Source organism: Ahaetulla prasina, chromosome 2 (assembly GCF_028640845.1).
Source record: "Ahaetulla prasina isolate Xishuangbanna chromosome 2, ASM2864084v1, whole genome shotgun sequence".
NCBI classification, from domain to species: domain Eukaryota; kingdom Metazoa; phylum Chordata; class Lepidosauria; order Squamata; family Colubridae; genus Ahaetulla; species Ahaetulla prasina.
In genome coordinates, this window is record NC_080540.1 from 133,763,058 (window position 1) to 133,786,897 (window position 23,840).

Sequence of the window (23,840 nt, forward strand, 5' to 3'; positions counted from 1 at the left end):
TGAAATACTTTTAACTTCACAAGGAAAAACATTTTCTTCAGGGATCAGGATTTTAAAGAAATCCTGGAAGGTTAAAATTGGTTGATGAAGGCTATGCTTGAATGGAGTAAAATATACAACACACACACACACACACACACACACACACACTACTAAATATAAATAAATTCATCATAGCTATCTGCAGCCACAAATTAAAATTTGAATCTTTTTAAATTATTGACAGAAACCTCCCTAGTTTTAAGAAACAAAGCCTGCATATATATTAGCACAATATGGAAATGCTAGAATATGACCCTTTTCTCAAAGCTTTTATTTTTATCTAAGATGTATAACAATCTATGCATATAGATGAAAACTTTGTCTGCAATCTGAAATGTACCAGTCTAGGTAAAGTTTTATTGAAATAGAACTAAAGCAAAATACTTAACTAAATGGGCCAAAATGCTTATTCTCATAGACTACTTCCATGAGTTTAACTGAATAAGTAGAATGTTTTGACGGGAACCAACTACTTGAGTTTCCTTATCATTGTATCATATTTTTACAGATTTGAAAATTACCATTCTAGTTCTCACACATTATTCATTTTTTGGCAAAACAATCCCACCTCCTTTAATTTTCCTCTTATTTTGCTTCCCATAGCTTTTTAAACGTGACTTTCTGCTTTACAGTAGAATGATTAACACTGAATTATAATGTTCAAGTCACCGTTTCCATTCATACAAAGTAGAATGTCTTCTTTCTTACACAAAAACTTACGCCGCAAAATTGGACATAGAATTTTTGTTTCTCACCAAACACAGGGGTCTTGACTAATTTGAATAGTTGCCATCCCGGGTCTGGCAGAAACACAGACTGATTAAGCAAAATCACCATAGGAATAACCATAGCCGAGGTGATTCAAGAGAATCTTTGATTTTTATTTGTATTTCTTTCTTATGAAAAGGTGGCCAATGCACTTCAGTATCAAGTGTTCACCCTTTCTAGAGATGGATAAACTCACAAAAGAAATCAAAGAAAAAGAAGATACAGGATATTATAAGGTCTGGTGTAGATGATATGAATGGTTAGAAAATAGGAAAGATAAGAAAACTGAATAATAGGGTAGAATTTTTTTTTATTTTTTTTATTTTTTATTGGCCAAGTGTGATTGGACACACAAGGAATTTGTCTTGGTGCATATGCTCTCAGTGTACATAAAAGAAAAGATACGTTCATCAAGGTACAACATTTACAACACAATTGATGGTCAATATATCAATATAAATCATAAGGATTGCCTTATGTATGTAGAGAATAGAATGTAGAATGTAGAGGAAATAAAGGAAGATAGATCATAAAAATAAAATAAGAGGATTAAAATATGTATATATAGTAAGAAAGGACTGCTTTGAATAGCTGATAAGAAATGGTGATGTGTGTGTGTGTGTGTGTGTGTGTGTGTGTAGGTCTTTGACCTACATACAAACACTCGCAAAAACCTCAGAAAACACACACACACACACACACACACACACATATATATAAATAAAAATAAATGTATGTTTGTCTTATGTCTTAATGTGTACAAATAAAAAAAAATTCAAAAAAAAGTGTTCAGCCTTTCTAAATTAAAATTTGTTAATCATTTTAAAAAGTTCTCCTTTTCTCCCATTTACTTCCAGTTTCCAAAACCATAGTTCATTCTAATTCTGGAGGAGCAACTTGTGGGCTTGTGGGGTTGCCAAAGACTGGTGGAATTGGAGGAAATTAGGATTTCATCCTCTTCCTTCACAGCCAGCGGACCTTTGCTAAACCCAAATCTGGATCAACAGGCTGGCTACCTCTTCATAATGTGATCTGAGTACAGGGTTTAAAAGAAGCACATACAAATATTTAAAGAACCCATCAATATTGGGTATATGTGTGACATATTTCAAAAAAGCTTTATCACATTTGTTTGAATTATAAACAGAATTAAGTCAGCAATGTTTCAACAATACCACAGCCGTGAACATTCAGGAAACAAACACCAAAGGTATTTAATGACAACTCTACCTCAATGAAATCATTTACTTAAAATATGTACTACTAATTTTTTAATCATTTGTGTTCAGAGTTTCTCATAACACATTAATACATGCATAGATACTCACCACACAACTGCTTTTTGAGGTAAGCAATATTATGCAGTAAAGAAGTAAACATGAAAAAAACCTTTGCTACATTCTCATAATTCTTAAAGGCCTACTGAAGAGCAAAAGTCCCATCTTCAAACCCTCTGCCTAGCATAAAGTCCCACTGCACTTTATAAATCATGGGCATTTAATTTACTGGAGTAACCTTGTTTGCCCCTTTCTAACTACTTCCATAACAATGTTATCTCTTCACTCCATATACTTTCACTCTAATTCGTTCCAATGATCCTAAACAACTAAATAATGGCCTGCCAGCATTTAATCAACCTTGTTTCCTTCAGTAATTTTCTTAAGGTTTCATTACTGCACAACCACATTTATCATTTATATCAATTCCTTTGCTATATATATGTTACAATAGTTAACAGGTGATAACATATCATAAAGCAAAATTAAATAAGACTAGAATAGTAGACTTAAATGACAGCAGAGAAAACATAGAAACCTGTTTTTTGCATCTTATCTGCAAGAAAACAGTTCCATTTTTGAGGTCTGAGCCCTTGTGTTCAATAATTGGGTCATGATTTCTTTGTAAATGGGACAGTGGAGGATATAATGAATTAATGTCCTCCCCCTGACCAACAACACAAGGCTACAAAAATCTCCCTTTGAGATATGCCAAGATATGGTCTTTAGACCAAGGAATGTTAAACCCCTTCTTGGAAAGCACTGGTTATATTCTCCCTTGTGTTCATATGAACAGTTATGCTTAAAGCAACTATTTTAAATATTTTTTTCTAAGCAGATACCAATTATCATTCTAATTCTTTCTTAAACTTCCAAATGGCCAAATTTGTTTATTCAATTAGTCTGCAGAGATTCTCAGTCATCCAGGTCATGCTTGTTCCAAAGGTGCTTTTTCAGGAGGCAACTGGACTTTGTTTTTTCTTTTGAGGACGTTTCGCTTCTCATCCAAGAGCTGAAGAAGCTCTTGGATGAGAAGCGAAACGTCCTCAAAAGAAAAACAAGAAAGTCCAGTTGCCTCCTGAAAAAGCACCTTTGCAACATTTATTCAATTAGTATAGATGCCTATCTCAACCAAGTGGATCTGCATGGCTTACATTTCCACCCATTCATTTATGTCACCTAACATAGCAGTCCCCAATCTTTTGGGCACCAGGGACCAGTTCGGTGGAGAGGCTTTTCCACGGACCAGAGAGGGATGGTTTTGTGTGCTTCCTGCACCCCGTGGAGGGGGCTTTGCTTGTTTGCGTGGCCCAGTTTCTGGCATGCTGTAGCCCAGTGCCGCTCCATCAACTGGGGGTTGGAGACCCCTGACCTAACAGAATATTTTTTTTCCCCTAGTATAAACTAGGGTTTATCAAACTAGTATTTTTTTTCCCCTAGTATAAACTAGGGTTTATCCCCTCGTCCAAGTCATCAATGACTTGGACGAGGGGATAGATGGGGAACTCATCAAATTTGCAGATGACACCAAGCTGGCAGGAATAGCCAACACTCCAGAAGATAGGCTCAAGTTACAGAAAGATCTTGACAGACTTGAACATTGGGCGCTATCTAACAAAATGAAATTCAACAGTGAAAAAAGTAAGGTTCTACATTTAGGCCAAAAAAACAAAATGCACCAGTACCGTATATGTGGTACCTTGCTCAATAGTAGTACCTGTGAGAGGGATCTTGGAGTCCTAGTGGATAACCATCTAGATATGAGCCAGCAGTGTGCAGCAGCTGTTAAAAAAGCCAACACAGTTCTGGGCTGCATAAACAGAGGGATAGAATCAAGATCACGTGAAGTGTTAGTACCACTTTATAATGCCTTGGTAAGGCCACACTTGGAATATTGCATCCAGTTTTGGTCGCCACGATGTAAAAAAGATGTTGAGACTCTAGAAAGAGTGCAGAGAAGAGCAACAAAGATGATTAGGGGACTGGAGGATAAAACATATGAAGAACGGTTGCAGGAACTGGGTATGTCTAGTTTAACAAAAAGGACTAGGGGAGACATGATAGCAGTGTTCCAATATCTCAGGGGCTGCCACAGAGAAGTGGGAGTTGGGCTGTTCTCCAGAGCACCTGAGGGTAGAACAAGAAGCAATGGGTGGAAACTGATCAAGGAAAGAAGCAACTTAGAACTAAGGAGAAATTTCCTGACAGTTAGAACAATTAATCAGTGGAACGACTTACCTGCAGAAGTTGTGAATGCTCCAACACTGGAAATTTTTAAGAAAATGTTGGATAACCATCTGACTGAGATGGTGTAGGGTTTCCTGCCTGGGCAGGGGGTTGGACTAGAAGGCCTCCAAGGTCCCTTCCAACTCTGATGTTATGTTATGTTATGTTATAAACTAATCCCTCTTTGAGGGAGATGGACAGTTCAAAAAAATGTGAAAAATAAATACACTAACACATGATTCTTCCACTGCCATCTTTCATTGGGGTTAACATTCAACTATTACCAACCTAAAAAATCCTACTTTTTTTTGCCTTCACAACAAAGTAGATCACACCACATCACCCTGTCTGACATATGTTATAGATTAGTGGTTCTCAAACTTTTCCTTATACAGACCCCCTTTATATATCTTTTATGGCCACAGACCATCAAGACTCAACTCAAGATTTAAATCATAACATTTCTTCAAGCCTTCATGGACCCCCGGTGATGACATCATGCCCACCCCAGGAGTCCATGACCACAGGTTGAGAAACACTGTTGTAGAGCTTTTATTCATAATTAAACACAGATTTCAATTCTCAGTCCTTACTATTCAATTCTGCCCAAGATTAAACCACTTTCTTTCATATCTATTACATCCTTCCCTTTCTCTTCCTTTCATAGAAAGATAGCACAACCATTTTTCTTTCATTTTGTTCATCAATCCATGTCTATTGCCATGTTATTCTTGCATTTCAAGTTGCAAATTTCCGCATGTTCCAAATGTCCACACGATTCTATGCAGGCAAGCTTAAATACTACTATGAAATTAAGAACATGCAATAATAAGCAATTTTCTTGAGATAAAAATAGTTTATAACTTTTACAGAAATTAATTACTACATTATTCAAAATATGAAGCCTGTGGCTCATGATAATGTTCTTATCATTTCAAGCCTAATCAGATTATTTAATTCATTTCATTTATGCTTATTATGCTTATTCTAGAGTAACTTTACTCAAGTTTATTAGACTCACTGTGGAAAATTGTTTCAAAAGTAAAGATTGGCAAGGAAAGCTCTGACTTTTCTTTTTCATTAGGCTTGCATACTTAAAATCTATTATCATGCACTTTTAGGGCGTTATCTGAAGATATGTAAGAAACGGTTTGTTTTTGTTTCAACAATCTGAGTTGGGAAACTACTTGAATGGGACACCAGCTGGGAAGCCTATAAGTGCTACCTTAGGTTTCCTGAAATATATAGAAAATAATTAAATTAATTGATCAATCTGGCCGGCAGAGATGAAAGGAACAAGCCCACCTGATAGATATCAAGGGTCTCTCCTCTTTGGAAGGACAACCACTAACAGTAGTATGTTTTTTTGTCCATATTCTGGAAATTGCTTGAGATTTTTAACAAATTCAACGTTTTACCATTAAAGCCTGATCCATCCTTTGAAGCACTTTTAACGATTCAATTGGTCTTACATTTTTTATTTCTAAAATAAAGGCAAATAATACATTTTAAAATGCAATAGTCAAACTAAAAAGACATATGTAACTTTAATTCTTTCAAAATAATCTGCTAGAGATGTTTAAAAAGTACCTACTTATACTATCCGTCAGATAAAGATCCAGCAAAGTAATATTTTTAGAAACTCATAGTTCAAATAATTTCCTTAAGGTGTGTGGCTCTTCAGGTGAGATTAACAAAGCTAGGCCTAGCCAATTTGATGATTGATGAGCACTACAGTTTGAAAGACCATAAATTGTGACCACCCTACACTAAATAATTATTGTCAAGAACTATAGATTTCATCCTACCAAATAGCTGCTTCTGGTCTAACAGCATGGTTAATTCATAGGATTAAGACTCTTTAGAATTCAAAAATGGATAAACCTGCACTGAAAAATCGAAACCAAAGCAGGATTCTTATATATATGCATGAGGAATTCTGTATGTAACCCTGATTGAAAATATTATATTTTTATTTTATTTATTTTTATTTCACCTTTATTATTTTAAAAAAATAACTCAAGGTGACAAGCATACCCAATATTCCATCCTATTTTCCTTACAATAACAACCCTGTGAGGTAAGTTGAGTTGACTGGCCCAAAGTCACCCAGCTGGCCCATGGACCTTTCTCCTTTTACTAAGCAATAGATTTCTTTCAGGTGTTTATAAATTCAGTGAGCTCCTGTAGTAATCTCTTATCTCTATTTGTATTAAGACAATAATGTATTAAAAGATTAGCTTGATGACATCTCATCCTCCAAGACACCTCACCCCGTGAAAAAAAATGCCTGAAGACTATATTGTGCTGAAATACAACAAATTTAACATTAACATTTCAAACATAATCATAATTAGAAACATACTTATTCCAAATAATAAGATTAGCGTTTGAAGTAGCGAAGTGTAGTGTTTGGTTCAATGCACTACAGAAATGTAATGGGAGATGGGGATGTACAGGACTTAGTTTCTTGATTATTTTGAAGAAAACATGGTGTAGCATTCATGAAAATAAAGCTTTCAGCCAGATGTTGAACATTTCATTTCATTAGTAATTATAAAATGCTTTAATAGATAGCATTAGCCAAGTAAGCAAAAATAATTAGATAGGGATGTAATGAGAAATCATATGGATAAATCAAATACATCCCAAAGAAAACACACTTGAGTTCTTCTGTTTCACCCCAGCAGAAACTAGTACAACCGAGTACCTTATCAGAATTCATACTTCTTCGTTGACTAGACACTATCCGGCACATGCATCTTGTTGCATGGTATAAGAGGCTTTCCCTACTGTGTATCAAGGTGGCTATTTCCAGACAACAGATAAAACTTGATTCATGTCATGCAAATAATAGGCTATACAGAGGTCTTTATTACTTGGGACACGCACCTATCTATTCACTGGAACATGTTACATAGCAGTGTCTAGGTCCCGCCAAGGGAGTAGAAGATCGAAAGATTTCTTACAGTGGAACAGAACATACCATCAAATTTGGTACTTTTCACTTCAGATATGAATCAGATTATATGCAGAATGAAATCTATGATCTAGCCAAGACTCTGCGTTTGTGGAACGCTCAGAAAAAGGAGACTTTTCAACTACACATCTTTATTACAGTAAAACAGAAATCAGTTTGTTTAAAAATTCAAGCATATCCTTTCCTCATATAGTGCTATCCATTCCACAAGAGTGGGGAAAAATTAATAGTGATATTTTCCATTAACAAAAACTGAAACAACATAGCCTCCCAAATTTATTTTTATTAGCTAACCACTTTCAGCACAGACTGACATTTGTGTCAGCCCTAATGCACCTTATTTGAACCTTAAATGAGCCTCAAGACATACTAATACACTATTTTTCTCTTGTTTGTCTAAATGGTCAAATATTTATGGAGAAAAGTGTTTCTTATTTTCCAGTCAATTTTGGGACCTAAAAATATGATTCCAGTTTTTTTAAAAAGTGAATCACATTAAGCTTTTCAAAATACCCTCCAACAATAAAAAATAAACAGTATAATAAACAATAAAAACAGCTTGCTCATAGAAGTTCACTGTGTTCTTCAAATATCATGTCCAGCCTATAAAATGTCAACACTAACAGCCTCTTAGCACTTACTCTCTTGTCTCGATACACTCACTCTATTTCTACTTTCTCTTTGCTTTGGGAAGGAATTTAGTGAATTCTTTGGCTACATAGAAATCAGGGACTTAACGCTTATGATTAATTCAATGAGATGGGCTCATGGGCTGATATGAATGTTCTTGCCATTTTAAATGAAAAGTGAGGGTGGCAATGAGCCAGCATGTTACATGCCTGACCATGTTGGTCCTCAGTCAACTTTCTTCTCATATCATGAGGTGGTGGTGTTTTTTTTACATGACCAATTACCTGTTTTGAGGCAGGGATTGAACTCTCTGCTAGTCCAGGGAGGCTGGCAGGCCTCCGGGGATGTCTGTGCTGGAAGGGTTCGATACTGAGGAGTCAACTCTTCATCACCAGAGAAGCTCCTCCATACCCCACCTGTCATGAGGCCGCTCGACAAACTGATAGGCTTCTTTCCAACTGGTCTCTTCCTCTCTAAACATCAAGTCAAACTAAAGTAAAACACTTATATCAATGCATTAAGGTAATGCAAGACTAAGCACTCACTGGGAATGGCCTCCACTTGATGCTTCTCTGTGTAGGTCCTAATCTCCATCAATGAAAGCCAAGAGGATTCACTTAGAAGTTAACTCTGGTGATTTGTGGCAAAATCAAAACATTCTATGAGGCACCTTTCTATTGCAGTTTGTTATGTTTTCCCCTTAACTTAAATCTCTAACAAAAAACTATTTAATTCTCTTAATCACCTATACCAGTATTTCTCAACATTGGCAACTTTAAGATGAGTGAACTTCAACTCCCAGCATTCCCCACCCAACATGAGTTGAAGTCCACTCATATTAAAGTTGTCAAGATTGAGAAACACTGACTTGTACCTCTGATTTAGCAGTGAAGTTAAAAGTGACAAACCAAATATAACTCCAGATATAAAGATTTCATATTCTTGTGCCTTTTAAATGCTTTCAGAATAGTATAAACAAGGAACTAGTGTCGTAACAAAGATTGCTGTCAGTATCAATTAATGATATGCAATATGAGCAATAATTATAGTCTTAATCAAGACAATCACATACGTATGATTGTATCTGTTCATAGTTGGTTTTGAGGCAGACTAGACAAATTCATTACTATAGAGAAAAATTGTCTAAGTAACTGGGATGATAGAAGGGTAAAAAAAGTATTAAGATACGTATTTGGTAGCAAAATTAAAATTGAGAATGTCGCTCTTACTCATTTTCCCTTTAATTCAAACTGGCTTCATGCCATGAACAGCTAAAATATACAGATCCCAAACAGACATCTTGAATTTTAGTTTTTAGATTCCAAAGTCCGGATGTACAAAATTTCAACGAAAGTGATAAACGTTTTTTTCTCTTGAGGGAAAAAGCATTCTCTGTTGAACTGGAATGGGACTGTCAGCACTTGTCAGACTGTTAGAAGTGCTGTAGTGCTAAATGACAATAGTCAGGTACCATTCCCCACCCCCCGTATTTTTGCAAAAGTTGGCTTTACAGAAATTACTTGTTCATTTATCTTCTGGATTCAATTAGCTTTTAATTTCTAATCTCAAAGGTATTTAGGTATCTGGGAAGAATATTCTGATTGCAAAGCTTATAACCTTTGATTATAAGGGGGGCTTCATTAACCCACCCCCCTAATTATCCTTAGTACAAAGAAAAAGGCATGGTTAACAAGGCTGAGGGATATCATTCCTTCTTGTACTGCTTGGTATAAAAGAATCAGTTATGAATTCCAGCTTAAAACTGTTTGATGCTAAATCCTCAATGTAATTATTATTATATTTGAATAAGTTTTTAAGATTTATTCTTCAAGTGCACTTATGGATAAATATTATCCATCAATAACATCTCCAAAGTAAAAGTAGTTTGGTTGCGTTGGTGATGAACACATTGTAGTAACAAACTAAAAGTTTCAGAAGATATTTTAATAGCCATCTTATCATTCAAAATTTCACTTGTTCACTTGTATGCTTTTTAGTGGCTGTACCAGTGACAAGGGATCTATTTTTTAAACCAACTCCTACCATAGCACAACTGCAATATCTAAAAATTTTGCTACCCTAAAATCAATACCATACAAAATTGTTGTCCGATATGGATCAACATTCATGCCAATATGAAAATTATCCATAGGTTTAGCATTGCTTTACATGACAGTAAAATTTTGAAGGACTGCCTGCCTGTAAAAATTACATGTCACCCCGCTGGTATCCCAGTTAAACAGTATTTCACTGAGAGAGTATGCATTTGTATCTTAGCTTTATCCATTAAAAAAGTACTGAAAGGTGCCCTCATGCTTACAAATCTGAGTCACAATATAGTTTTATTGTTTTGGCTCTTTGATATGATTACTTTGAAATACAGTTCATACTCTGCAAACATTTACTAACAATTGTAGTGAGCAAACAGCATTTAACCTACAGTATATGTCAGACTTAAATAGTGTGAGGATCATTGTTCGAAAATAATAATGAAGGAATTATAATCTTCCATCTTCAATGACAGAAAATAATCTGCCAGTTAGTAGGAGGAATAATTTCTTTGGAATAATTAATTTTACTTATTTCCCCTATCTTGTGTCTTCCAAATATGATTGTACTGCAATTCTCAAAATTCCAATACTGGGCAGAAATTTTGAAAACTGTACTCCTAACACAACTGGATGATATCAGATTGGAAACATACAATCAAGGCAGTTTTCAACATGAAATCTCATATATTTTTATAATTATTATTGGTACAAATGTTTCCGTTTGAGTCATACCATATTTAATGCTTACATGTACAGAATATTAAATTTATTATAAAATCCTTCAAGTGGCTTTCTCAAAAATGTGAATTTAAATGCGGCTTCTTAATAAATGCTAATAAATGAATAAAGATCATTCTACTTTGTACTGAATTTTTGTGCAATGCAATCTCATGCACATTTATTCCAAAATTAAGTCCCCCGGCCTAGTTTGCATAGTTAACACTCAGTTTGCCATACAGTAGTTGTAGAACCTAGAAATGATACTATTCACTTCTTCCCTCTCTCCTCTTGGTTTACTGAAAAGATACTCATGATATCCAAAATAGAATAAGTACCGGTAGTTTCACATTATCTATGAATTAAGAAATAAGAACTTATTTTTTGTTGAAGTTTGTGAAGTATCACAAGCATGATCAATAAACTTGCTTATTCCTGGATGCCATCTGAAATGAAGGTGGATTTATTTTCAGAGGTGAACATGCACGAGGCTGCCACCACAAGAATTTACTTATTTATTTGTAATCCAGCCTTATTATTTTTACAAGTAAGTCAAGGCAGTGAACATTCAACATACCTTCTTCCTATTTTCCTCACAACAACAAAGTGAGGTGAGTTGGGCTGAGAAAGAGTGATTGGTGATCATGAGTGTGATCATGAGGATCAAACCATTAAGAAAAAAATAAACTTTATATATGCATTTATATTCAAAATGTGGTTTTAAATTAAAAGTTAACCTGACTCATATAAGTTCATAGCTGTTACCTATGAGATAAGTCTTTTCAAAGTTTGTCAGAGTACCAGGTTTAATTTCATACATTAATCTTTCTGGCTTTTTAAAATGCCACCAAAAATGCTCACCTTTTAAGATGAAATACCAGTATGAAGACCAAATGAAACAATACAGAAAGAATATCGAAGTTAATGTCAATGCAGGCAAGGAAATATTGACATAAATCTCCTCTTTAATAGAAATTTTTCTTCAACAAAAAGTATATACACTCAACTGTCACTCCACACAACTTGCCAATCTTTTTATTTAAAAATGCTCTTTATTTGGCCTTAAGCAGGCTTTGTGTGAAGTTGAAGAGACTACAATAATTTTGTACTTTTATGAAAAAGCTTGCTCAATGACATGTTTAATCCATCCTACTTTTATTTCAAATCTGATCAGAAGAAATAAAAAGAAACCGCCACAGTATAAAAATAATGTATCTTATTGCCGTTTCCTTTATGTCATAGTGGATATCTCCATTTGAAAGCTATTTCCCCCAAACAGCATTTACACACAAAAATGTCCTGAGAGAAAGTGACAGATTTTTAATGTAGAGTAAAAAAAAAATAGTTCTGTTACCCACTTTTCTTGTGTCCTTTGTACTGCTGTGATTTAGACTTTTTCTTCTGTTTTGATGAACTTGATTGGCTATCTCTTGAAGCTGAAATTTAAAAGAAGATACTGCTTTAACACAACTTTACAGTATATTTCAAAATAGTTAGAAAACAGATTTCCATACAAATAAAATGCTCTGGCCAATAAAGATACTATAGGAAGCATTTACATGCAGTGTAATTTAATGCCTACTCAAAGTGTGAACAACTTCTTTTAATGCTTTTATTAATATTACGACAAGTTAACAAGAATATTTCATTTAAAAATTAAAAACTGGTTTAGGCAGAAGAAAAAAACTATTATTACTGTTCTAATCAGGCAAAATTAAAGCCTATCAGGAAATTTTTATTTTATACATAATTACGTTAATTTATAAATCTTTTAAATTATGTATATTTATGTGACCAGTACATTGTATATCTACATTGTATCTATTGTACATCCTTTCTACGGTACTTAGATTATACAGGTAGTTCTTGACTTACAACCAGTCACAGTAAAACTTTGCACCCCTTCGTGGTCACATGAGTATGATCTGGGTGCTCAGCAACCTTTTTGCAGTTAACAATGATTGCCAAGCACCCTACAATCATGAGATCATCATTTGCAATCTTCTCTGCTGGCTTCCTTAGAAAGCCAATGGGGAAGCTGGAGGAGAAAGTTGCTGCTGCCACCTGCCAAAGGACTTCCTCTCTCCCCTCCATGCATGATGGTGGTGGGGCAATCCTTGATAGGCTGTAGAAACTGGTTTTTTCAGCCCAGCACACAAATTCCCTTCCACACACAGCGGGGAGAGGAACACTTGTGATGGCCTGGAGATGCAAAGCAGGGATCTTCACAATCCTAGGCTTGTTTTTCCAAATCAGCACACCAGTTCCCTTCTGTGTACAGAGGGAAGCTACCTGCCCTCCTTTGTCAGGCAGCTCTTTCGTTCTATCTGCTTAACAAACCATTAACTGGTAGAGCCGGGATTGCAGTTGTTGAGCGAAGCAATCAGTTGGATACCTCACTGAAATAACTGCTTCCTTCAATGAACAAGATTCCAGTTCCAATTGCAGTTATAAGTCGAGGACTACCTGTGATAGACAGCAATTATGATTGGATCACAGTGGTACTATGACACAAAATTGCAGTGCAAGAGGAAAGAGCAAAAATCAATCAGAAGTCAGAATGCTGGAATAGATAGTAAAAATGCATGCACTACAATTCAATCGGAAGATAATAAACTGTGAAGGAAAAGCATTCAAGCAGAATTACTACACCACAGGAAAGTACAAAATTCTGTAGTCTGATCACAGATTACATTCCATGTTCACTAGAACATTCTTCCAGATCTGGCCAGTCTGGACACCGTTTATTGTTTCCTGAAAGTGTTTTGTTTTCCCAGAACAGAGCATGGTTTACTGTGTTCCAGATACAGACGTAAATCACAGCCTGTTTCAAAAGAATCCTTTGCCAGAATGATGAATCCTTTCCTGGAATGACTGTATCAATGTATTTTGTAGAACACCAGAATATTCATAATCAAACACTGAGCTTTGTTGTACACAACTAGTACGTAACAAAGCTGTAAGCAGAAAATATAGTAGTAAATACAATAGTTGGGGAATGCAAACTCATTTTGGAAATAGCAAAAGCAACAGCATTCCATTCTTCATCATGGACTCTTTGCAAAAGCCATATGGGTGGTACATCTCCATAGTACATGAAGAACCTTCTATAACTATAGGGAATTTTTGTTGGAAGCTATGCCTTGTACTTTACATATCCCTGGGCATAGTTCTCCCTTCCAGTTCATTTTCAATTGTCACAACAGTAATTACCTTTTTAAACACTGCTGAAAAAGAAGACACAATTTCTCTTTTAATTATTTGCCAACATTTTCTATCAATCTTTTAGGTTTATCATTAACAACATTTTATTCCTTCCTCATTTCGTTACAAATTTAAGAGAACCCAAATTACCATAACTCAGAAAATGAGTATTTACGGGATGAGGAATGCCTATCCTACTATATAATAAATTAAAAGTTCTGAATTAAAGGAAGGAACGACAAACTTAGACCACGTAATAGAATAAAGATCTTTCCAACTAAGCTTATATATCTATGAAAACTTTATTATAAACAAATATATATTGTAACACATTTTAGTAAAACAAGTTCTTAGTCTTTAAATAAATATAAAAATAAAGCTGAAGCTATAAAAACATTTTGAAGAAAGATCAAATTAGATCAGGGAATTATGAGTGTCTAACTAAATGCCTGAGATGACTGAGGCAGTTGAAACTTGGCAGAATTTCAAAAATGAGGACAAAATTATTGCTGTAGGAATCTGCTAAATATCAGAAATAGAAGATTCTAAAAAAGATCAACAGTAACTTACATTGTGATGCAGGAGGCTGTAGCTGGTAACCTGTTAACTGACACCACCCTACAGGATAGAGGTCAGGAGATTCACAGTCTACCCACTGATCATATTCATCCTCCCAGCCATCAAAATGTATCCTCAAGAGACGATGGATTATGCGAGTTACTGTGGCCACACATACTAAACGTGGTTCCATGAGATCCACAGCTTCCAGTTTCATTGCAACGTGAAACCCATGGTTTGGAACTTCCTGGAATAGGGAAATAATCAAATTTATTACACTAGGTGGATTTGTACATCATCCCAAAGCATTATTTGTTAACTATAGTTTGTTGAATAAACAAACACCATATAGGTTTCCATTATTATATTAAGCCTTAAACACTATTTACAATCCATCGTGACTGAGTTCATATAAAGTGCAGAATCCCCACCAAACAAATCACATTATGGCTTAATGCGATGGGATCCAGTCATTATGTGTGAAAATCAAATCTTTACTATAGAAAAGGCAGAAAAATTGTCTTCTCATCTTAGTAATTCTCTTCATAGCCTCTGGACATTCCTGCTGTTCTGATATTACACAAGCAATGACCAGAAAGAATAAGTGGACCTATTCAAACTCCCAGAACCAGTACTTATATATACATTGCGGTCTGGGTATAAATCCCATGTTTTGACGATCACAGACATAGATTATCTGGCATTGATTCATGTTTAATTTACTTTTTTATTTAATAGAGATAGGATAAGATGAATGGGACAAAAATATACACACACAAGTATGTACTTGCACATTTAAGGAGAAATATGTTCTGAAAAAGATATCAAAGGGGAAAAAATCTCTTTCCAAAAGATTTCAGGAAGAAGGGCATGTCTGTTCTGCGTTTACAACAATCAGATCTTAAGGGATTTTAAGTATTTCCAATATTTTCAGCCATTTTCATTTAGACAGTATATTCAGTCAAGCGGTCTTACTGCTTATTTGTGACTAGACTTTTATCTGTGTGCAGAAGCACACAACAAAAAAAGTATGGTGAATTCGGTCATACTTTTACCCTTAAATTTAACAAAATTTATAATGTCCACTTTCTAGAACACCAAGATGGTATATATTGTGAAATAATATGTTCAGTGTAGGTCAAAGCAATAGTTTAGATGAGGTTGCACTTCCCCAGATTGATGCACAGCTAGGGGGGGGCGGTTCCTCCTGGAATCAGGGGTCCTGCTTAATGAGCAGTCAGGGCTAGGGGATCTTGCACAGATTCGTCTTATGTATCAATTGTGCCTTTTCCTGGCCTTCCAGTTACCTCCTTTCTGGATTATTGCAATGCACTTTACATGGGACCGTACCTGAAGACTACTCAGAAATTGCATTTGGTCCAGAACACAGTATAGCAGCAGTCATTTCATGTATACTGGATGACTGAGACTTTTTTTTTAAAGGCTAGCTAGCAGTTTCAATATGCTAAAGATATAAAACGATGGAGTGAACACCTATCCATATGATAAGTACTTGCTTCACTATTATCTTATTTTGCTTTAAAATCCATAAACCTGCTCCTATAGTTATAGGAAGAGTAATTTGGTTTAAATATGTGAATATGATTTTAAATTATAAATAAAATATTTGGTATTTCTTACTGCATGCATAACTATGGATTGGGCACAATAAAAAAGATTACATTTTTATGATGAAAAGACAGTGCCACACCAGATTTACAAGTCTGGATTTATTATATCTGTTTCCTTATGAACCAGTTCTTTCTTAATAGAGAAATACTGTTTCTCTCAAGTTAATGCTGCTTTTAAAACTAAGCTATTTTTCATGTGTATATTTTGGGTATTTTTTGTTTTCCCTTGTTTTTTTCCTCCCTTTTTTTCTATATACAATAAATAAATAAAGCAATTATTTACCAAAATAAAACAGAGAGAGGGGGAGAGGGAGAAAGAGAGGGAGAGGGAGAGGGAGGGAGAGAGAGAGAGAGAGAGAGGGAGGGAGGGAGGGAGGGAATACTCACTTGCATCCTCTGAAGACTTGTGTGTCTATTTACTGATACAGTATATCAATAACTTTAAAGTCTGCCTTTTATGCAAAAATTCAAAGTGATTTAGAAGCATTCCCTCCTAGTTTTCCATACAACTCAGAGAAATAGGTTGTTGTGAGTTATAATGATTCTTTATGTCACTGATTGCCAGCATATTCATGCATAGCAGAATACTATACTTCAGAGCAGCCATATGTCCATTCTTCAGAGATCTCATGTGAGCCTTGTAAAGGAAGTGGCTGCTTTAAAGCTTCAAGGTGTAATGCTTTCTTTATAGAAAAATACTTTACTTAGCACAATTCTATCTAGTGACTTTGTGGACACATTCATGAACTTTGCCATTATCTTCTTCCTGAATTATTTCATTTCTTTCTTTAATAGCCTTCATTCCTCATAATCCTCCAGCCAAATCCTAACTAGATCTGTCCTGCTTAACTTTTCCAAGACCAGCCAAGGCTGGCAAGAATTCTAATCCCCATTTAATCAGGAAACTCCTAAATGATTTAGGCTGGAGGACTGCCTCTCAGTTACTTATTATGAGGATTGGAGGACTCAAGAAAAAGACAGATGCAAACATACCAAGAATCACTATATTCAATTCAAAATTCCTATTCAGACAAAAGTTATTCATATTCCATAAAATAATCCCAACTGAGTTTCTGAAGTTTAGTGTCACTTTATAATGCTATATTTCCATTCAATAAACATGTTTCATGATTTAAAACATATATACTAAATTAATGAAAAAGTATTATACCTCACACAAATTGTCTTTTCCATTTTTAAAACATTTTCTATAATAGCTAGACATAGACAATTTCTGGCTCAGGGAGGGGAAGCAGGAAACAAAGAAAGTATAGGCATGTTACAATGTTCAAATTTCTGGTCTGTATGCTAGCTTACCTTGTTAAAGAATTTGACGGGGGCTGCTATTGAACCTGTTTCCCTGAGGTAGTCAAACCATTTGAAAGGTAGTTTTGCATAACCTACAAGTTAATAATTATTATATCATAACACTGAAGGAAATATTCTGATCCTAAGTAAAATACATATGTACTACTGTGTTTTTATTGATATCCTATAATACAATTTTATGAGATTCATAAAATAAAAACTTTAAAATACAGGAAGAATACAAACAGTTAAAGTCACAATTAAAATGTATTTTTACCACTGACATACTAGACAGATTATTTCAAAGGATGCTAGTGCCAAAAAAATCCTAAAGGCTGCTATACAAATCTCTTTGGCTTCATTGTTCTATAACCAAAGAAACAAAAAGCCCTCTTCCAAAAAGTTGTTGGCCTGTCTTTATCTGAGGGCAGCAGTTGAAGCAAAGCCTTTACAGATGAGCATTCATATATATATCAAATTCCTAAGCGAAGTAGCCGATTTAGCCCAGTATCGACTACTCTGACTGTCAAGCAAATTTCAGGAAGAAAACTTATCAAACCATAAAAAGCCCTACAGTATTCATAGGTGAAGCTGAGAATGGAAGCTGGGACATATACGTATATACAGCATAAACATATATAACACTTATGTCATATTTCTGAGTCACAGCACTTTTTGCAGTAGGATCATCAGTGGAAAGAAAGGGACCTCAAACACATACAAATCACTCTTGAACAAAAGATAGCTCAGTGAGAACTTGCAAGAAGGTCTCTGCAATGTGCTGATGGTTTATTGCATACTTATTTTATCAGTTTTGTTTTAGGCTTTTTAACATTTTTGAATTTTAGCTTTATTTATTTTTTTAACTATAAATTGCTTGAACCATTCATTAATGGTGAGACAATCCAACCTGCACTAAATAATTAAGGAGAAGCTACACTACTATTAGTCCAGCATTTCTTCTGAAATTATACACAACAGCAGCAAGGCAATTCCTTTAGTCTTTGCTCTGTAAAGTCTTTGGAGGAAGCAAGGCAAAGAAAGAAAATGATACTTCCAAACCAAGTCCTCCAAAAGCCATTTTAAGAAATAGTAAAATATCATTTTCTGCTCAACTGCTGGCTAAATAACTTCAAACTACCTCTGGAGGAAAGGACAAATGTTTTACAAGCCAATGTATATTATTCCACAAAAAAATTCAAAATGTGCTTGTATATATTAATATAGAACAAGAAAACATGAATACCTCGGGGTGGAGTTAGTTCTATCATGTTAATTTCACAGAAACCAACAGGGAATATAGAAGGGGAGGTTGCATGGTAACAAAACCAGTCAGACCCATCAGCTGCCTCAGATCCATCAATCCCAATCATAAGATATCCATCTGCTAATACCTAGAATTAAATGTAGAAAATTAATACAAAGCAGTGCAAGGCGGAAAAACATGAAGTGACAGGTAATTCAGCCGCCACAGGGTTTGAAACATAAAGAGAATTTTTCATCAGATTTTTCAAAGAATCATGGTTATATTAAACCATAAAGTCTCTCTTTAGTCAAGCTTAATTCCTAGTGACATGAACACGTGTGTTGTTTTCTTAGCAACGATACAAACCTATATGCCACTGTCTTCTTCCAGAATGCTGTTTTGACTTCCCAATCTAATCTACTGCCCTAGGACTTCATAGTGACCATCCAGCTTAAATGGGCAACTCCGTAACTTTTTTCAAGATCAATCATAATCAACTAAGTATATAATATATTGGTACTTTTACAAATGACTCTGATTTTGGTATGGGGTACAAATGATCCACCAGCTAGTTCCTTGTTCAGCTCCTTTATATAAATAGCCCATATGTTATGCAATTGCTCCATATAATCTACAGTGTTGTCATTTTATGGGCTCCTGTTAGCATACATGGAAATTAATGTAATATTAGGTACAATTTAGAACAGGTGTGTCTCATTTGTGGCTCACACCTGTTTGCAGCCCTAAACAGCTAGTAATGCGGCCCCATATGATCATAAACTTTTATTATTATGTGATTTATATACATTTATTGTGTATTTTATATGCAGCCCAAGACAATTCCTTTTGACACAATGCAACCCAGACAAGCCGAAAGGTTGAACACCCATGATTTAGAATATTAAATAAACAATTATTTGAATAGACCGTTTCCCTGTGAACATAGAGGGAAAAATGGTTCTAATAGCTTCCTCCAGTTCACATTCCTCTACAATGTAAGTTAATTATCTTTACCTTTCTAATTGTTGCCACACATATAGCAGAAAGATTTAATGGATCTATGGCTTCCAATTTCATCCCCTCTTTGAACCATTCTCCACTGGACTCAGCTTCTTTTACCTAAAAAATTCCCACAGTACACATTGATATGTGGCAAGAAAAACCCAGACCAAAACAGCTGTTAAGGCATTATTTTCTATGCAGAGTATTCAGTCTTTCTGTATGTATTTTAGATGCATCGTTTTCACTCAGATGCAAATTCATTTCTCTTTTTTTATTTATTCTATTTTATTGCACAATCAAGAAAAAAGAATTAGGAAGAACAGAAAAAATAAGCAGTATAAAATGTCAAAGTAACATTAGATTAATGCTGCATATTAAAGTACCTTGCATTTTCAGAACATTATTTAGATTGAGTCAATATGCAATAAATACCAATAGCCATAATATGAATCATAGTTGAGAGAATTAATATGTCAATTTAATCTAAGAGTTCTATCCTTATTTAGCAATTCAAACAAAAGCCTTGGGTTAAAAGAAACAGAGTTCAAATGCAATACATGTCTCTATAGAATTATAATGCACAGATGGTTTCCAAGTTGAATTAAATTCTGTATCAGACTTATTTTTCAAATACTGTATGAAATTATTTTTTTGACAGAGATGCATATTCCCACAATTTAATTTGTCGTTCTACAGTATGCATTATATGTGATTTTTTTTCAAAGTCACAGGATGAAAAGAATCTGTCAGGACCCATTTTGGGATGGACTTTTCAGGCAGCCTCTTTGAGAGTGGAAGGGTTGTCTGCCAGATTGATTTCAGTCCAGGAGGGTGAGTGTGGGGACACCCTCAATGAAACAGTCCTGTTCTCAAAGAACTGGAAAAGTTCACAGCACAGGCCCAGAGAGATTTTCAATCCTGGGTGTTTGAGGCATGGAGCACTGGCTCCAAATGCTCCATGCTAAAATCCCTTTGGCCAGATTTTTCCATCAGCATCTCTGAGAGTGCAAGGGTTGCCCATTAAGATAGATTTCACCCTACTCTCTGTGAAGCAACCCTGTTGTTCTCAAAGATGCTGGTCCTAAAAAGCCCTTCTCCCCTTTCAGAAAGATTGCATTTGCTGACAAGCGAGCAAAAAGGATCTTTCTGAAATGGGTAGAAAAGCCTTTCTCTCACTTTAAAAAGATCACACTTGCTAGGCAGCTAGCAAACAAAATCTTTCTTGGGGTGGGGGGATTACTTCTGCTTTAGAAAGATAGCATTTGCTGGTATTTTTGTAGCCCTTCTCCCTTTTCAAAAAGATTGTATTGTCAGGCTCTCTAGCCAAAAAAAGACACTAGCGAATGCAGTGTTTCTAAAGGCTGGAAAGGCTAGTCCTCAGATAGGAGGGGAATAGCATGGCTTCAAGGTCTGAGCTTCATTTCTCCAGCCCAGTGCCAAAATTCTTTATTACTCATGGAGGGCAGTTGCTTGACCTCTTTCTGTTTCACACCACATGCAGTCACTTAATGATCACACTTGGGAGAGCCAGGCAATCATGTGCCTCAATTTATGAACATCAGGACTTGCAACTATAATAGGCAGGCTCCATTATGATCACAAGACAAGGACTACCTGTACTGAAGCAAGGGTTGATAAATGTGGGCTAATTCTTTTTCTATATTTATCCCATCCTGTTTTCGTGGCACCGAGCCAAAGATATTTATGTAAACTACCTTGGAGTCCCTTTCCCTCAACAGAGGCAGTGTAGCCATTAACAGGATGTAATCCGATCTAGTTAGCTTGCTAATGTAGTTTGAAATTTGGAACTGCAATCCTGCTCATTCATTAAAGTTTTGTAAAAATCTGAAGCTTCAAGTTTCTTGCCTTTGCCACTTGTTTAATACTTTGTCTTCAAATCTTATTGGCGTAATCATTTGAAATATTAAGTGCTGATAAACTGTACCTATTAAATTCTTACATTTTCTAAAATTAATAATTTCTTCAATATAAATACAATTTCTTCTAAAATATCATACCTTAGCAAATAAATGTGGGGATGCATCAATTTGGCCATCTTGCTTCTTGATTATATCTTTGAAGAGAAAGGAAAAAATTAAAGCTGCCTCCTCCACTACTTGAAAATCATAATCTCCTAAAAGTATTAATAGTCAAAAATATAAGTGATTAAAAACAAAGTAGAACAATTTGAATGTTGACTTAAGTATTAAGGTAATAGCATATTTGTGGCAGAGAATGGTGTTACAATATAATTTTAAATGCCTTTATCTAAAAGAACAAATGCTGTTCACTCAGTTTCACTGCTACATCCTAACTTACCAGATCTTTTGAATCGATGTCCTATACTCCGAGACCATCCAATAGGATGAATGAGTGGGCTGTACATATGGCACCAGAAGTCATCTGTTTTGTCCTCACTTTCTTCATACACAAGTCTTAACCTGCCTCCAATTACGCTGTCAACAATTGCTACCCGTGTTCGGCAGAGGTGTGTTTTATCGACAACTTCTACTCTCATAGAAGGCTTGAAAGGATATTGCATACTTTCAGATACCTTGAAACAAGTAATTGTGGAGCATTAATGCATGTGTACCTGCAAATATTTATTATCCAAAATATTATCCACAAAGGTCTATATATGTTAAAACTAGCTTTCAGAGAATACAAGTAGCAGAATTCCAAATGTCAACAGCATAGTGTGTGTTTGGATGGATGGATGGATGGATGGATGGATGGATGGATGGATAGATGGATGGATGGATAGATAGATAGATAGATAGATAGATAGATAGATAGATAGATAGATAGATAGATAGATAGATAGATAGATAGATAGATAGATAGATAGATAGATAGATAGATAGATAAAGGGGTGTTAAATTCATGCCACTGTAACGTATTGGGACCGTTTCCCCCTTTGCTAAACCGGGTGTGGGCGTGGTCAGCGCGTGACACATCTGGCCCACAGGTTGGGAGTTTGACAGCGGGGGGGAGGGAGGGAGGGAGGGAGGAGAGAAGAGGAGAGGAGAGGGGAGAGAGGAAAGAGAGATATACAGGGGATAGGAGAACTCGATCGGAATATTTAGAAGGTATTGACAAGGAGCTTTCAGAGTCTGATAACAATCTTTTATCCAGACAACCAAGCAATATTTCTTAAACCTTTTGCTTAAAATCTCTTCCTACCCTTAAAAATTATGGAAAACCCCAAAAAAGCTTTCATTTATATGGTTTATATTTATTAGAATTTACCATATTAAAAACTGATGCATTTGTAGAATATTTAATTATGTAAAAAGCAATATTAAACCTATTAGATATGAACATAAATATTCTTCATGAAAAACTTTTTAACATATATATATATATATTAACAAAGAAAATAAGAGTATTTTTTGATAAATTTTTGGAATCTTCAACATTTGACATAGTTCTGATTTTGCAGACTGCTGTGAAGGTTTTAAGGGATTCCCAAAGACCCTTACTGTAAGAAACATTGGTTTGGATTATCAGACTAGGCAACTCTAATTACTGCCTTTTCATGACTTACCTCTCAGGTTCTCAACCAGTTTATTAAATGAGAAACTATCTTTTTTCCAATATTAATCAACTAGAAATCAGAATAATTTTTTCTTTATCTTTTCAAATATATGAAAATATTATTACTGATCAAACTATAGAAGCTTTGAGTTTTGATTTACATCTTATGATTGTTTTTAACAGGTTAGTTTTTAGTTAAAACACTGGAATCAGATTTAAATGCATGCAATGAGAAAGATAAACACATACTTCCTTGGCTTTAGTCTCAGGGCTGTTTTAAGGCTTGCAAAAATCCCTCATGCAGGATCAAGGAAGACTCCCCAAACTGATTTATTTATTAATATTAATACTTGTGGGAATATTAGTAAAATTCCCACAGAGTTTTAATCATTCTCACCTTCTGAGAGAAGTCAGGAGGAAGAGTTTTGGCACCGGTGAGTCTTTTTACCAGAAAAGCTTTCCAATTTGTGTATTTGTGTTGAATGGCTGTCAAGGAAAAAAACATGCATTAGTTATTTAAACCTTGAATTAATAGACTCTGAATGAGAATCAACAAGTTTAATGGTAATCCAAATATATTATTTATTGGGCAAATGCACAAAAGGTTTTGACAATCAAAAGTAACTCAAACATCTTAATACATAGTATATAGTGCTCACAATT

The 23,840-nt window shown here is 35.1% G+C and overlaps 1 protein-coding gene across 2 annotated transcripts in view; it reads right to left on the bottom strand.

Annotated features, from left to right (window-relative positions):
* Nucleotides 1-23,840, bottom strand: part of MBTD1 (mbt domain containing 1) — a 48,201-nt gene that overhangs the window by 4,366 nt on the left and 19,995 nt on the right. For both annotated transcript variants that reach the window (XM_058174070.1, XM_058174071.1), the window contains exons 8-15: nt 23,575-23,663; nt 21,960-22,194; nt 21,659-21,714; nt 19,653-19,757; nt 18,639-18,786; nt 17,402-17,484; nt 14,466-14,700; nt 12,050-12,127 (exon numbers count right to left, since the gene is read on the bottom strand). In XM_058174070.1, the coding sequence (XP_058030053.1) occupies nt 12,050-12,127; nt 14,466-14,700; nt 17,402-17,484; nt 18,639-18,786; nt 19,653-19,757; nt 21,659-21,714; nt 21,960-22,194; nt 23,575-23,663 (1,029 nt within the window). The remainder of the gene's footprint in view (nt 1-12,049; nt 12,128-14,465; nt 14,701-17,401; nt 17,485-18,638; nt 18,787-19,652; nt 19,758-21,658; nt 21,715-21,959; nt 22,195-23,574; nt 23,664-23,840) is intronic.